This window comes from Hippocampus bargibanti, linkage group LG07 (assembly GCF_051943395.1).
Source record: "Hippocampus bargibanti isolate YZ-2025 linkage group LG07, ASM5194339v1, whole genome shotgun sequence".
Lineage (NCBI taxonomy): Eukaryota > Metazoa > Chordata > Actinopteri > Syngnathiformes > Syngnathidae > Hippocampus > Hippocampus bargibanti.
In genome coordinates, this window is record NC_142740.1 from 26,919,990 (window position 1) to 26,934,781 (window position 14,792).

Below are 14,792 nucleotides of genomic sequence, written 5' to 3' on the forward strand. Positions count from 1 at the left end.
TTCAAGTGACAATTACAAAAAAACTGGCACTGGAGTGTACACATTTGTGCATGTCTGGCAGTGAATGAGTTAACATATTGGACACTGTCAATCAAAATGGAGCATTATTATCCTTGAGAAGGCAAATGTCTACCTTGTGTTGTGGTAAGTAAAAGTAAAAGTGCGTAATTAAATACACAGTTTAATTTAAAAAAAAATCATAATATAAAGTATTAGTGAATAGAAGATAAATGATGGGCTATGATTGAAAAAAGGGAGGTTTGCCATGAGCGGTGTCGGAACATCTAAATTTGATTGGTGACATAATTTAATTATAGATCAAGCTACCATTCGATCAGGATGAGGCAATTGCGTCTTGAAATCAAGTACACAATCATGGCTGTACAATCTTTGTTACCTGCTTGTTCAAATCTAAGCCCAAACACTGCAGCGTTGAGCTGCTCCTTTCCCCAGGAACCAGATTTTTTTTTTTAAAGGAGTCAAAGTAGCCTCGAGTGTCAATTTGTGTCCTCACGGCTTACTGTACACTCATCGGACATCAAATCGGGATTAGGCCTGGTGGACTGGACGGGAAACAACGTGTGCCTGGTGTCTGCCTTCATCGCTTCTCCAGTTTTTTGAATCTGGCCTCTGCAGAGAGAAGCACAAATTGATTTGTCGGGCGATGACGCCACCTGCTGGTGAACGTGAGATCCAACAAAAAGGCGTCGTACTTCAGAGAATCCGTTCTTCCCAACAAAGAAGAGCTCCATAGATTTTTCTTAAAGCGGAAATGACCCGGTGGTTTAAACAAAAAGTGCTGGCTTTAAATAAGCAGCAGTTACTTGCTTTTAATGCATTTATTAGGTATGTAATAAGACACAACACGTGTCGCCATGGTAACATAAAACCGAGTTGCAACTAGCCAAACATATATGGAGTGAGTTAGAGTCAATCGTTTTTGCATTGGAAAAGGGCAAGTCACTAAAAATAGGACCTTTCCCCCCTCCTGCAATGTTTTTCAATATTTTTTGTTGGGTCGTGATTTTGTTATTAAAACCTGTTACAAATACAAAACATGTTTTTAGGTGATTGAAGAATAATGTGGGCCCACTGTAACTTCTTTCTAGAACATTTTGTTCAAGTTAATCATGATTCACACAGCTTCAGTGACCAAATTAGACTGAATGACAGCACCTTTTAATGCAAAAATAAGATGTTTCCTTTGTGTGGATGAGTTTCTCACCTAGTTTTTTGGAATATGCGTCCAGTTTATATGCAGCTTGTTCCAGCGAAGATACTTGCTCCTCAATCTGATTGATCTGATCTAGGTAGGGCTGAAGGCTAGTATCTGAGAAAACACACACAATTGAATAATACAAAGGCGCTGATCATTTCTCGGTTGACGATGGTGCCGTTTTTGTGCATGACTTACATTTATTGTTGAGGTCCTGCAAGTTTCGACTGATGTTGATGCTGATGTCTTTCATTTCCATGTATTTTAGACTTGTCAGCTTGTTCATGTTTTCTAATAGACGATAATCTTCGCAAGTGGCTGGAACAAGGACCATTAGAATGTAGTCAAACACACACACACACACACACACACACACACAAAAAAAGGAAACAAATCATGGAACAAGTGCACTCTGACAAATACACACATACATGTGAGTTCTCCTTGAAGAAAGATGGCCATCTTTTCAAACATGTCGGTACACAAAGCATTGATGTCCGGCTCAGCGGGCTCCACAGCTTCTTCTGCTGTTTCCACACCGCCATCATCTCGAGTTAACAAAAGGGAATGAACCAAGATTTTTATTTGCAAATTATAAATTTGTATTTGTACTTGAATGTCATGTCATGTGTAATAATTAATATCAAATTTTGGAAAAATATAGTTAAGCTGTTTTCACTGACTTGAACAACAATTGAACAAACAACGAACACATTATTGACCATTTAAAAAGTAATAAGTAGTAATTTAACCAGCACACGTCACCGAAACAAATAGCAATTCGGTTGTTGTGAAGTATTAGCATTAGCATGCTACGGAAACTGGAACGGTGGTCGCTCACTGTTCGTGTTTGTTTTTTTAACCAAGGGCAACGGGGCTGCTTCTTTCATGTTGTCGTCGTTTTCTCCGTGACTCGTTGAATCCGTGGCGGGGGTAGGAGGCGCAGAATGGGCCCCGGACGCCCTGGAAATGCTGTCCATTGCAGCAGCGTCGTCTCCTACGGCAGCCATTTTGTGTCAGCTTTTACTCCTTCCGCCCCTCTCTCACTGACGCATTTATCAAAGGTCTAAGAATGCCGCCTCTCGCCAGCGGGAGAAATGAAGCCACCGGGAACATGCTGGCGGCCATCTTACGTTGCTACTTGCTCAATGCTCGAAACATCAACTTAAGGCTTTCTCCGTACTATTTTGTAGCGTTGGACATTTCTGCAGCAGTCCTGGCGTTCAAACAGTCACCAAGATAGTCGTTTTCCTTTAACGATGGCCAATTCATGAGAGAATAATGACACACAGCCGTGTCAATCATTGGTCTGGGAACTTGACAAACATTCATTCTGTGCATCCTCATTGAAAAAAAAAGCATTACAACATCCGGGTATCACATGATTAGCCCGTTCGCAGGCGCCACAGTGTGTTTTATATACGTAATAAGTATGGGAGAAGCAGTACAGTCACTTTTTAAATTAATGTATTTATATCAGGTTTTTGGACTATTTTTTCCAATGACAGTTATTGTTCTTCATTTGTTTTTCATTTATGGTTTACAGTGATCTTTTAAATTCACTGTTTTGTAGATTTTGACTGTAATCTCAGAAAATTTATCATATCATTTCCTTCAAAAACCGATTCGTGTTGGTTGATGTGGCAACGTAAGAAGGCTGCCCTTTGGCTTCTTGTGGGCCCTATTAGTCGTTTATATATACACACGTACCGTATACGCACACATCCGTGATTTCGCCCTCACGTGAGTCTGAGACGCGTGACTTCCGCCCGCCACCTCTACAACTTCCGCTATTCTGAACGCACTGCCACGCCTTTACGATAATGAGTTCATAATTTTTATTGTGAATTCACTGAAGTAGGGCTTCATCGATTTTGTTTTCAAGAAAGTGTGTATCCGAGCCAGAACTGGCACCAAGTTAACATATTTCAAAGAGGAAAAAAATATTGTGAAATTATAAACAGTCACACAATTACATTGGATTAAAATGTTCACATCCTAAAATGAGAGGGGAGTAAATCGTTTAGTGCGATATATTTTAACAAATGTGTCTGGAAGTGTCACTAAAAAAACAACAGCAATATTTAAATATGTCGAGATGTAACATATAACAAATGTAATAAAACTAAATACTGTAATTTGAAACATCAAACACAATTCCCTCCCTAAAATACAAATTCATAATTAGAAAAGAGATTAATTGCAAAATAATGACAGAATGGTGAGCCTGCGCTCACCCAGGAAAAGACAAAATCACGGCGATAATCACAAATAAATATTAAATGATCCATTTTATTTGGTTCATATGCGACCACTTTCCCTACGATTTTTGTTTTTGTTTTATAGTCCCAAAAACAAATGTGAATGTAATATCACTCATCACTCATCACTCATTATCACTCATTTATATTTGAAGCCTCGTGTTGTTGGATGCGCACCCTCAAACGGGGAAATGCATTTTCCGAGTCTCTTGGAGTGCGCCTAACACCTGTGTGGGCGCTGTAGTGGGGGAAGCCAGATCTTGACAGTAAGTCAGTCAGCAGCGGGGCTGTAAACATGGCGGTGTGCACAGCTACAGGGCTGTGCCCCAAACCCCGTCGGTCTTAGGCTGTCTACGCAGAGACACCCCAAACATGGAGACCGAAGAGGAGCAGCACATCACCACGCTCCTCTGCATGGGCTTCCCGGACCCCGACGTGATTCGGAAGGCGCTCCGTTTGGCTAAGAACGACATCAACGAGGCGGTCGCCCTTCTGACCAACGAAAGCCCGGGGCTCGGCTACGGATATGAGCCCATGGAGAGCGGGCCTGCCCCCGCCTTGAATACGAACGGCGACGGGGAGACTAGCGGGAGAACGGGGACGAGCGGCTTCGACCCTCCGCCCGCTTACCACGATGTCGTAGACGGGGAGGTGAGTTCAAACTCCCGTATGGAGCGCCGATTGTATCGGAACTCAGGGAGTGAGTGGCTTCGCCCATTTATGGAGCTCCGCGTTTAGCATCGATGCTAGCTAAGCAGCCACCCCGACGTGAGCTGTCAGAGCAGGCGTGGGAAGCTTTGCGTCGCACCCCCGGTGCTTTGGCGCCAAGGCATGCCAACAGTTTGCAGGCAATCACTTCGAACTTGCATACGGGAAGACTTTATTTTTTTTTTAATTAATTTTAAACTTGCTACAAAATATTGCTACTAGTAGCTGCCCGGCTAGTTGAGAATTGCCTGCAAAGGAGAGCACGCGCTGCATCGCATCAGTGCGAATGCAGCGGTGAGCAAATAAATAAATAAAGAAAGAAATAACTAGTTACTTATTTTGGTTGGAGGTCTCCAGACAAAATGAATGCATCGCTTTTGCAAGCACAGTTTGCATGGATTTGGGGGATCCCCGGGGCCCCTCATATAATGGGGTTTTTGCATTCCACTGCAACCGGACTTTATGTAGTTGTTTCGCAATTCTTGTGGACTACGTGGCTGTTTTATTGTATGTTTTGTTTGTGTAACAGCCGAGGGCTTTCTAGCGACAAATCTACTCGTAAACAAACATAGCTCTCGCTTGCTGGCTGACCGGAAAAAGCTTCTGACAGTCTCCAAACGTGTTAAGGAATCGAGCAACAAAAATATGAATATTCGAAAATAAAGTTTGTGTTTTAGAGCACACGACTTTTACTAAGGGACAATATCACCAAAATTAACATGAACATGTCTGTTTATACCTACTTAAACGTCTGAAAATATAAAAACAACCATGAGAGTAAAATGAATGTAATTGGCATCTTCCTACAGACCTTCACAATAAAAGCTTAATATCGCCTAATGTTAGAAACTGGAATCACTCGCTACCAATTTTCACGTACACATTTCTGCCACTCACTCAATCAATCAATCACTGGAGATATTAATCACTGGGATATCACTTCAATGTCCTTAAAATTCAACATGTTGGTACAATTGCTTTTATATTTTCAGAGACTAATGTGGGCAGGGATGTGTTCATGGATTTTACTGACTAATGGTCATAGTTAGTTATCTCACACTAAATGACATGAAGCTTTTTTTGTTGAATTCCACTTGTTTTTTTATATTTAGCCATTTTGGTGTTGTCGTTTTTATCTTTGTCAAGTTCTTGCACTTCTTTTAACTGTTACATCGATTTTTGGCAGATTATTCCCATCAGGACTGCAGGCAAACAGGGCACGTAATAGATAAACACACGCAAATAGAGATTCCCAATCACACGTCATTCTACTTGAGTGTTCATTTACCCAACCCATAATTTTTGGACATTCAACTGCCTCTCTCCTCCAAGTATGTCCCCTCCATGCGTTCAACAATCTGTGCTTTGGATTCACTTCCACATTTCAAGAGTTGTGAATAGCAACGTGCGTGTAAACAACATGTTGACCACTTCCCACTGGTCCATCTTTGTCTCCCTGTCTGGCTCTTCATCACTGCTGTCACACTGATGCAAGCTGTTAAATATAAACGACAGTTGTCACTTTGCTTCATGCATAAATAGTTGCACATTGAGAGAGAGAGAGAGAGAGAGAGAGAGAGAGCGGGAGAAGGAGAGAGAGAGTGAAAGAGAAAGAGAGAGAAAGGGAGCGTGTCTTGCTTTTTGTGTTGCACATCTCTGATCGAATTAACGAGAGCAACATGTGGTGCACCTATGCAGTCATGTGATAGCCAGTACAATAAAAAGATGGTAAAACTACTTTTCGATTCACAATGTGAGGGTAGTTTACATTTACTGTCATTTGCATCTTTGATATCTCATAGATTTGTATGTATTTTTTTTAACTAAAAATTCCATCTTTCTCGGAGGAATGTTATTTTTTTGTTTTCTTATTGTCATCTACTGACTGTATTGCTATCTCACGTTGAGAAGGACAGCCACCATCACCAATGGCCATTTTTCAGTCATTTATTGAGCATGGAACATTGCTTCAAACCAAATAAAAACATTCCAATCCTTTTTTTCCACATCCGTTTTTCAAGTGGCGTACGAAATGAGCCGTGTAAACCCCAGCTCCATCCTTTCTGTCACGCAAAATCTGAATTTTGCACACATTGTCAGTTGCAGCTGCCCTTGTCTCCGCTATCCAAATCAAAATATTTTCATACTCTGGACACAGTCATTGTTACATGACATTAGCTTCATATGAAAATGAAATAAAATAATATATATATCTATTTTTATACATCTACTACTATTTTTTCTATCTATTTTTTCTCCATGAAAAAAAGTATATATGTATATGTGCATGTACATGTGTATGTGTATATGTATGTGTATATGGATTGGATTGGATTGGATTTGCCTTTATTAGTCTCGCAGTGGAGAAATTTACATTTCACAGCAGCAAAGTTATAAAAGAAATGAAAGTAGAAAAGCAAAACATAGGAGCTGCTGGAAAGGCAGCCACTCTCGCGGCGCCGTCTTGAAGTCAAAAGAACAAAAAAAACTAAATAACAAATAACATGACAACACAAAGACACAGAGAGACATTCATTCTTAAGCACTTTCTGTACCCTCTTTGTTACATAAAGCAGTTCCAGATGAAAGAGGAGAGGATCAAAGCGATATATGTATGTGTATATGTATGTGTCTATGTCTATGTATATGTATATGTATATGTATATGTACATGTACATGTGTATGATGTTTATATATATATATATATATATATATACAGTAGAGTCTCGTTATATCGATATCGGATATATCGATAGTCCCGGTTATATCGATACTATTTCTATGCACGCACCGAGAAAATTACATGCAAACAGGGTCGGATATATCGATAGTCCCGGTTATATCGATATTTTTTCGGACTCCCTTGAATATCGATATAACGAGACTTTACTATATATACATATATATATATATATATATATATATATATATATATATATATATATATATATATATATATATATATATATATATATATATATATATATATATATTTATATATATATATATATATATATATATATATATATATATATATATATATATATATATATATATAAATATATAAATATATAATATATATATATTATATATATATATACACAGTAAAGTCTCGTTATATCGATATTCTCAGGAGTCGGAAAAAATATCGATATAACCGGACTATCGATATATCCGATCCTGCGGCATGTAAATTTTCTCCTTGCGTTCATAGAAATAGTATCATAATAAGCAGTACTATCGCTATAACCGATATCGATATAAGGAGACTTTACTGTATATATATATATAAATTTATTTTTCTTTTGCTTGCGGGTCGCCTGCCTCGTGTTCATCCTCCTAAATATAGCCCCACAGTGTCTCTGACAAACACGTTGCAGGCGTCGCAAAAGGGTTCCCGGGGGACAGGGGTATGTATGTGTGGGCGGGTGGGGGGGGGGGGTCCACCGGGCGCCTAGTAACGGCTCCGCCACCTTGGAGACCTCCATCTCCTCGAAGCGCCACTCTTCTTTTCTTTTGTCCCCCCCCCCCCATCTTGTCATCAATCTATGCATGTGTCGTTTAAAATATCCTCCACAAAGGAAGATATGAGAAGAGACAGATTTCACTTGTACCCTCCTCAATTTCTCCCCCATTTTTACTGTTATCGAAATGGTATTGCCACATAGCACAGGAAGTCACACACGGGGTCATTGTTTACTGCTGCTAAGTGGAAATGTGCTCAAACTGATTACGAAATGACAAGGCAAAAGTGCAGCAAAGCTGAGTTCATCCGGAGTCAGCTACTATTTTGCTGTTGCATAAAAAAAACAAACAAGGTCTTCCCAAATATTTGACATACATGTCCTAGGTCAGCAAAATAATATGCGATTCATGTTGATAAATTAGATTTATTGATCAGTATTGTGACCATTTATTTGAGCAATAACCAAAAGTTTCAAGTCATACAATTGTGTGATGAGTAGATAACTGCTTTCCAGCCGGTGAATTTCCATTTTGTTTTCTTCTTTTTCATCGCAATGTGCAATGTGCAAAATCTACCAAATGTTACCATAGCATTCATCCATTAAAATAATGAAATAAATAAAAGCCTTCTTTTTTCACTCATTTGATCCATAAAAGCAAATTTATAGAAAAACATTAAAATATGGCAGGTTTCACTGTTCTCTGTTCAAGATACTTTCACATTCGATAGAATTAAAGTACTTCCCACTCTGGAGTCTGTGTGTGTGTTTATTTTAATATTCAATTCAAAAAGATAGAAACAATTGTACAAAAGCAAGTGTGTTGTTTAAATTTCTACTGGACAAGAGTCGCTGAACTGCACCTTTTGAAATTTCCACTGGTTGTCCTATGAGGGGACATCTCGTCACATGTTGTTATTCAATATTTTTTTTTTGCAGAGGAGCAATGATGAAAACGGAAACTGCTCCGGAGCCAGCATGGAGTTCCCCACCACCAACCTGTACGAGCTGGAAAGCCGAGTGTTCACCGACCACTGGTCCATTCCGTACAAGAGGGAAGAGTCACTGGGCAAATGCCTCATCGCCTCCACTTGCCTTGCCCGGCACGGTAAAATTCACTCTGCGTAAAAGTATGGGGAAAAAAAAATCAAGCAAAGTCAAATTCTGGGTATCGTATATGTTACCGTATACAGACGCTCCCCACCTTACGAACGAGATACGTTCCGAGCGTTCGTTCGTAGGGTGAATTTTTTCGTAAGTTGCTTCAGTGCTATATTTTGTATGGAATGTATGTTTAAGTCAAACACTGAACGGGGAAGTATAAAGCACAGACACTCTAACAGTCGTAAAATAAAGTCACACCTACTGTAGTACGACCTTGGGTCTTCAGTAAGCCATGACTGAAGCTGCCGGTACTTAATTACTGAATGACCTGCCAGCAGCCATTACTTCTTGTTATGCATCGCGTCCTCCTTGCGCGTCAACTGGGAAGAGGGATTTCCTCCCCGCCCACATTCACCACGCAGCCGATAGTAAGTGAGCTCGGCCAGAAAAAGGCGCACAATACAAAATCTAACTTACATCAACTGTGTCCGAACATTTTTCGACATACTGTTCCCGCAAAAGTGTTCGTATGTACCGTTATTCATAACTCAAATGTTCATAAGTTGGCGAGCGTCTGTAATAGACGCACATACGAGTTAAAACGCGGTTTGAAAGGCCCCCGCCGTTATCGACGTAGCATGTTTTCTTTTTCCCCATTTGAAATTAAACCTCTGCCATCTCCTTTAGGACTCGCGGACGCCGACGAGAACTGCAAGAGGTTTGTGGAACGCTGCATGCCAGAGGCCTTTAAAAAGGTGAACGGTCGGCATCTACCGACAAACTTTGAAGATCTCACAAAAACCTTTCTCTCATTAATTGTATTTATTTATTTGCGTTCTTCTTCACCTCGCTGTCTCCAGTTGCTGACCAGCAATGCCGTCCATAAGTGGGGCACCGAGATCCACGAGGGAATCTACAACATGCTGATGTTGCTGGTGGAACTGGTGGCTGAGCGTGTCAAGCAGGATCCGGTTCCCGTCAACCTCATGGGCGTCTTGGCGATGGTGTGTTTCATTTGCTTTGATCTCTATTTCTATCATCGCATTTGACTCTATTTTGTCAAATACATCCTGCAGTATGTGACAGGTGTGTGTCACTTCCGCTTGTCTCCAGGCCTTCAATCCCGATAACGAGTATCATTTTAAGAACCGGATGAAAGCGTGTCAGAGGAACTGGGCTGAAGTGTTTGGAGACGAGGCCAACATGTTTGCTGTTTCTCCAAGCAACACTTATCAGAAAGTAAGGCTGAACTCGCGTGACCCTCGTGGTGTTCTAACAATAATAATATGTATGACATTTTAGATACCTAAGAATAGGAAGCTTGATTAGTTTTCGAAATGTCGGCTTGGTTCGATACTCTACCGATCTCGATGGAAATTTTGTAAGGCTCCCTGGGCCTGGAAGTGGGTCAGCTAATACCGTCCTGCAGTAACTGCCTGTAAAAACTTGAATGTGTTGAGGAAAACTGCATTTCAACTCATTCACTGCCCGGCGATGTCCAAAAATGTGTACACTCCGGTGCCAGGGTTTTTGTCATTTTCACTCAAATTTCAGGGCCCACAAAATATTGAGTTTTAGGACTACATAAACAAAAAAAACTACGTAAAAAAGCGTAAGAAACCCAAGACTCACTTCTTTCATCAGAAAAAAAAAAGTTATTTCCTCAATTCTACGGGTCTGGAGTTATATACCCATGAAATGGGGGCGGCTGTACAAAATACAGTAAAGTCTCGTTATCTCGATATTCTCGGGAGTCGTAAAAAATATCGATATAACCGGACTATCGATATATCCGATCCTGCGGCATGTAAATTTTCTCCTTGCGTTCATAGAAATAGTATCGTAATAAGCAGTACTATCGATATAACGAGACTTTACTGTATAATTGAATGGATAGATATTGATTTGTATGGCGCTTTAACAACAGCTGAAGCTGAAACAATGCGTTAACATGGAAAAAAGGGAAATGCTGCCCACCTGTGGAAGGGAAATACATTGCCAGAGGTCTGACCAGCGCTTTATCGGCACCCAAAGAAAAATAAAACGGAACAAAAAAACCCGAACAAATTCGGAATGACGCGCTACGTCATATTTTCAATTCCCGAATAAATTCCGGAATGGCAGTGAATGAGATAAAAGCCTTTAATGGGCAGTTAAATATTTCATTTAGTTTGATCCATTGGGGTAAGGGAAGCAGAATGAATCAAAAAGATTGCTTTGACGTTCCACCTGTAGGCCTCTAAAGATGTATTAATTATTTACTTTTGCCTCAAGGTAATCTTCACACACATGTCGATTTACAATAACTAAACAAATGGTAAGGGGGTGTGGGAGGGTGCGGGGGGCAGCGACAACTTTATCTCCAGTGTTCTGTGACAAAACCACAGACATAAATTTATGACTGAATTCCATTCATATGTGATATAAACCCCACTAAAAGTACAATGATCTGTTTCAGGAGCCTCACGGCTGGCTTGTGGATTTAGTCAATCAGGTAAGTCATCGTAACGTTTTTTTGTCTGTGCGACATCACACCGCCCATAAAAATGATTTCTATGTGATATCTGCATTTAGTTATAGATACTTTTTGCGCATATTTCTGTATCTGACATCTGTCCATGTTAAGTGCTTTGTTCTAGCTTCAGCTGTTGTTAAAGCGCGATATAAATCGATATGTATTGTATTGATTCCACGTCCTCATTGGCTAACGTGGCGGTTTGGAGTTATAGCACCACCTGTTGCGTTGGCATATTCTTGACAACCTGCCAACGCATTTCAAAATGTGTCAGTGAGGTACTGACGCTCCCCAATTTACGAACAAGATATGGTCTGAACGGCCGTTCGTAAGGTGAATTCGTTCATCAGTTGCTTCAGTTTTATATTTTGTATGGAATATATGTTTAAGGCTTATATACATATGTTTAAAGGGCAACCGACGTCACTTTTTTTGTTTTTAAACTGACATCAGAAAAACGTTTTATAGCATCTAAAATACCCAAAACACACAGTATGATATTTTTATTCAAATGCAAAACACCAATAAAAATGACTTAAAGTGTCCAAAATCTGCAAAAAATTGAACTGCAAATTGGGAATTTTCAGAAAGTCCCGTCCCCAGTTCGTGACGTCACACCAAGACGTCTTGCATTGCTGCAGAATCCAAACAATGGCTTTAGATTGGGAGAATATGCTTTCTTGTTACACATCCAGTTATGAATATGATTCAAATAGTTCTGAAGAGGAAAGCATACATGTTTTCCATCGATTAAATAAGTCCTTCCGTGTCATTTTGAGGCATCTGGACTGCAATGTAACGTCCCACAAAAGCGGCAGAAAAATGCCGACCAGCTCCTGTGAGGAATGAATCAGCCCGTTTCCACAGGCTAATAAATTCCTTCCATGGAGCTTGGACTCCCTCTGCTGGCGGCTTTTGGGTGTAACACAAGGTTTTCACAAAAAAACAGTACAGCAAAATACATTGACGTGATGGAAAGACGCTACAATGTGTCTTTTTTACGGTCAGGAGGCGGTCCTTTTCTGACATCACGTACGGACTAGTCACCAACTCAAAAACAAGACTTCCTGAATGTTCAGCGCGAGTCTTAAAACGTAAAATATAGCTATATGCGGTGGAATCTTATTAAAATACGCCCAGTAGAAGTCATTTGAAGCCATTTTACAAATTATGGACACAACTTGTACGGAAACGTCGGTTGTCCTTTAAGGTTTTTATGTAAGTATGTTTAAGGCTTGTATAAATAACCTGTATTGGTTTGTACTGAAAAAGAAACATTTAATTAAATATATGCTATATCAAGATATGTATATGTACAACTGGAGAGAATACTATACATATGTGACTACAAAAATGTTCATATGTACCGTTGTTCGGAACTCGAATGTTCGTAAGGAGGGAAGTGTCTGTATACATTTTTGTGTGGACAGTTTGTTTGAACTTACTTTACATATGCCTTATCTTTGCTTTTATCTGTACCTGTTTCATCTTAGTTTGGTGAGTTGGGAGGATTCACCGCCATCCAATCGAAGCTCAACGCGGAGGAGATTGAAATAGCCGTAAGACTACCCCCTCCCCAGCATGTCCCTCCACTGCCTTGCTTACAAACAGCCAGACATACCTTTAAAAGTAATGTCATTCTTGCTACCCTGGTTCTGAATGAAGAGATGGTCTGAATCTGAGACGGGTGCCCCTAACCCCCTCACCCATGTCAGCTTTCAGCTGAAGTAGGCTTGAGGTTCCACTTATCCAGTGACCTGACAATGGTTCAAATGCTCTTTTGTTTCGTCACATCTGAAGCATCCTTGTGCTCGTGCTTCCTTTAGGGAAGGGAACCTTTACTGAAGCGAGGTGGAGGGAAGCCATTGATTTTTTTTTTAAATGTGTGAGAATGAGTGGGTGGCAACTCCTTCTGGCTATTAGCATACTAAGAGGTGAAGAGGAATGCATACTGGAGTGCCTGTTTAAACTATTAAGTGGGGAAAAAATCTCCATATGCTATGTGCAAGTTTATAAGCCACATTTGTTTCAGTGGAACCTATCTTGAGCTACCCTAAAAAAAAAATCCCAATTCGTTCATGGCAATAGTTGTGTTAAGTTCATACTGTCTACTAGATATCTAATTTACAACAGATTCTTTACTTACAGACAGTGGCTTTTTTTAGGTGTTCAATTACCTTACATGTTTCGGCATATACTTCCGAGGCCGAAACATGGAAGGTAATTGAACACATAAAAAAGCCACTGTCTGTAAGTAAAGAATCTTTTGTAAATTAAATTCGTTCATAGAAAGATATATATTTAAATTGTATAGGGAAAAAATGCAAACTGTCTCCTTTGGAAATCACAACACTTCAAACAGAGTGAAAGTGAGAGGCGAGGCTCTAACGAGAGTAGGAGGATAACTTCCTCCTTTCCAGGCTCCCACGGGGGCAACCCATTCATTTGGAGAAACAGGAAGTCAAGTGCAGCAGTAAATAGCTGAAAGGGGGTGCGAGGTGTGAGGTGGGAGGATAGCAGCACGAAGCTTCAAGCCGATCAAGCTCTGTCAGACTGAAACACACAAACCATTCATTCATTTTTTTAGACTCTAATGTAACATGAAATGATAAATGGCAACCGGGTTCATGTGTTTGAAGATCTATTTATGCTCCCGCCGCCCCATTCCTTGCATTCACAATCTCATGTTTATATTTATTCATTTTGTGACTCAATGGAGTTGACGTTGTACTATTCCAGTTACGGATATAAGATGCATGAAGCCCATGTTAGCTCCCCAGTCAGCAATAATACTAGTTTGTATTCACTGAGGATAAAGAATATATGTATTTTTTATTTTTTTTTTTCAAAACGCTTTATCCTCACTAGAGTCGTGGGGGGTTCCGGACCCGATCCGAGCCGTCTTTGGGCACGAGGCGGGGGACACCCTGAACTGGTTGCCAGCCAATCACAGGGAACACAGACACGAACAACCATTCACACTCAAACCTAGGGACAATTTACAGCAGTGGTTTCGGTGAGTCGGTCTCAGGGGTTCGGTGGATCCTCCGCCACAGAGGTCCATCCCTCAGTCTAGACTGCAGTTAGTAGGTACAGTCATTGGAACAAGGGTTCGGTGAATGAGCATATGAAACTGGTGGGGTTCGGTGCCTCCAACAAGATTACGAACCACTGATTTAAAGTGTTCAATCAACCTGTGATGCATGTTTTTTTTGGAATATGGGCGGAAACCGAAGTACCCAGAGAAAATCCACTCCCGGGCTAAATATATTCCTGTTAGAATTATTATGTTATCTAAGGGTATGTGTTTCTTCATTGTTTCAAATGGTACCACATGATAATAGGCTTTTATTGATGAGGATTCATGCATTGGAATTTTTTTAGCTAACCAAAATGCTAACCATGTCATGATTTTTTTTTAATTTTTTTTTTGTCTCAGTGTGTATCAGCACTTGTGCAGCCTCTTGGCGTTTGTGCCGAATACCTCAACTCCACCCTTGTCCAGGTATGTTGTCATGTCATAG

General features: G+C 40.3%; 2 protein-coding genes across 3 annotated transcripts in view; one reads left to right on the top strand and one right to left on the bottom strand.

The window, feature by feature from the left end:
• Positions 1 to 214: 214 nt before the first annotated feature.
• Positions 215 to 2,259, bottom strand: bloc1s2 (biogenesis of lysosomal organelles complex 1 subunit 2). The gene is made up of 5 exons (XM_088999828.1): positions 2,058 to 2,259; positions 1,648 to 1,764; positions 1,415 to 1,534; positions 1,226 to 1,330; positions 215 to 630 (listed from the first exon to the last, which is right to left on the bottom strand). Exons 1-5 carry the CDS (start codon positions 2,224 to 2,226, stop codon positions 599 to 601), a joined length of 543 nt encoding a protein of 180 aa, XP_088855954.1. The 5' UTR covers positions 2,227 to 2,259; the 3' UTR covers positions 215 to 598.
• A 1,500-nt stretch (positions 2,260 to 3,759) lies between these two features.
• usp24 (ubiquitin specific peptidase 24) overlaps positions 3,760 to 14,792 on the top strand; it is a 49,525-nt gene continuing 38,492 nt past the window's right edge. For both annotated transcript variants that reach the window (XM_088999825.1, XM_088999827.1), the window contains exons 1-8: positions 3,760 to 4,128; positions 8,589 to 8,757; positions 9,441 to 9,508; positions 9,614 to 9,757; positions 9,867 to 9,992; positions 11,212 to 11,247; positions 12,762 to 12,827; positions 14,708 to 14,773. In XM_088999825.1, the coding sequence (XP_088855951.1) occupies positions 3,850 to 4,128; positions 8,589 to 8,757; positions 9,441 to 9,508; positions 9,614 to 9,757; positions 9,867 to 9,992; positions 11,212 to 11,247; positions 12,762 to 12,827; positions 14,708 to 14,773 (954 nt within the window). In that variant the 5' untranslated portion in view covers positions 3,760 to 3,849. The remainder of the gene's footprint in view (positions 4,129 to 8,588; positions 8,758 to 9,440; positions 9,509 to 9,613; positions 9,758 to 9,866; positions 9,993 to 11,211; positions 11,248 to 12,761; positions 12,828 to 14,707; positions 14,774 to 14,792) is intronic.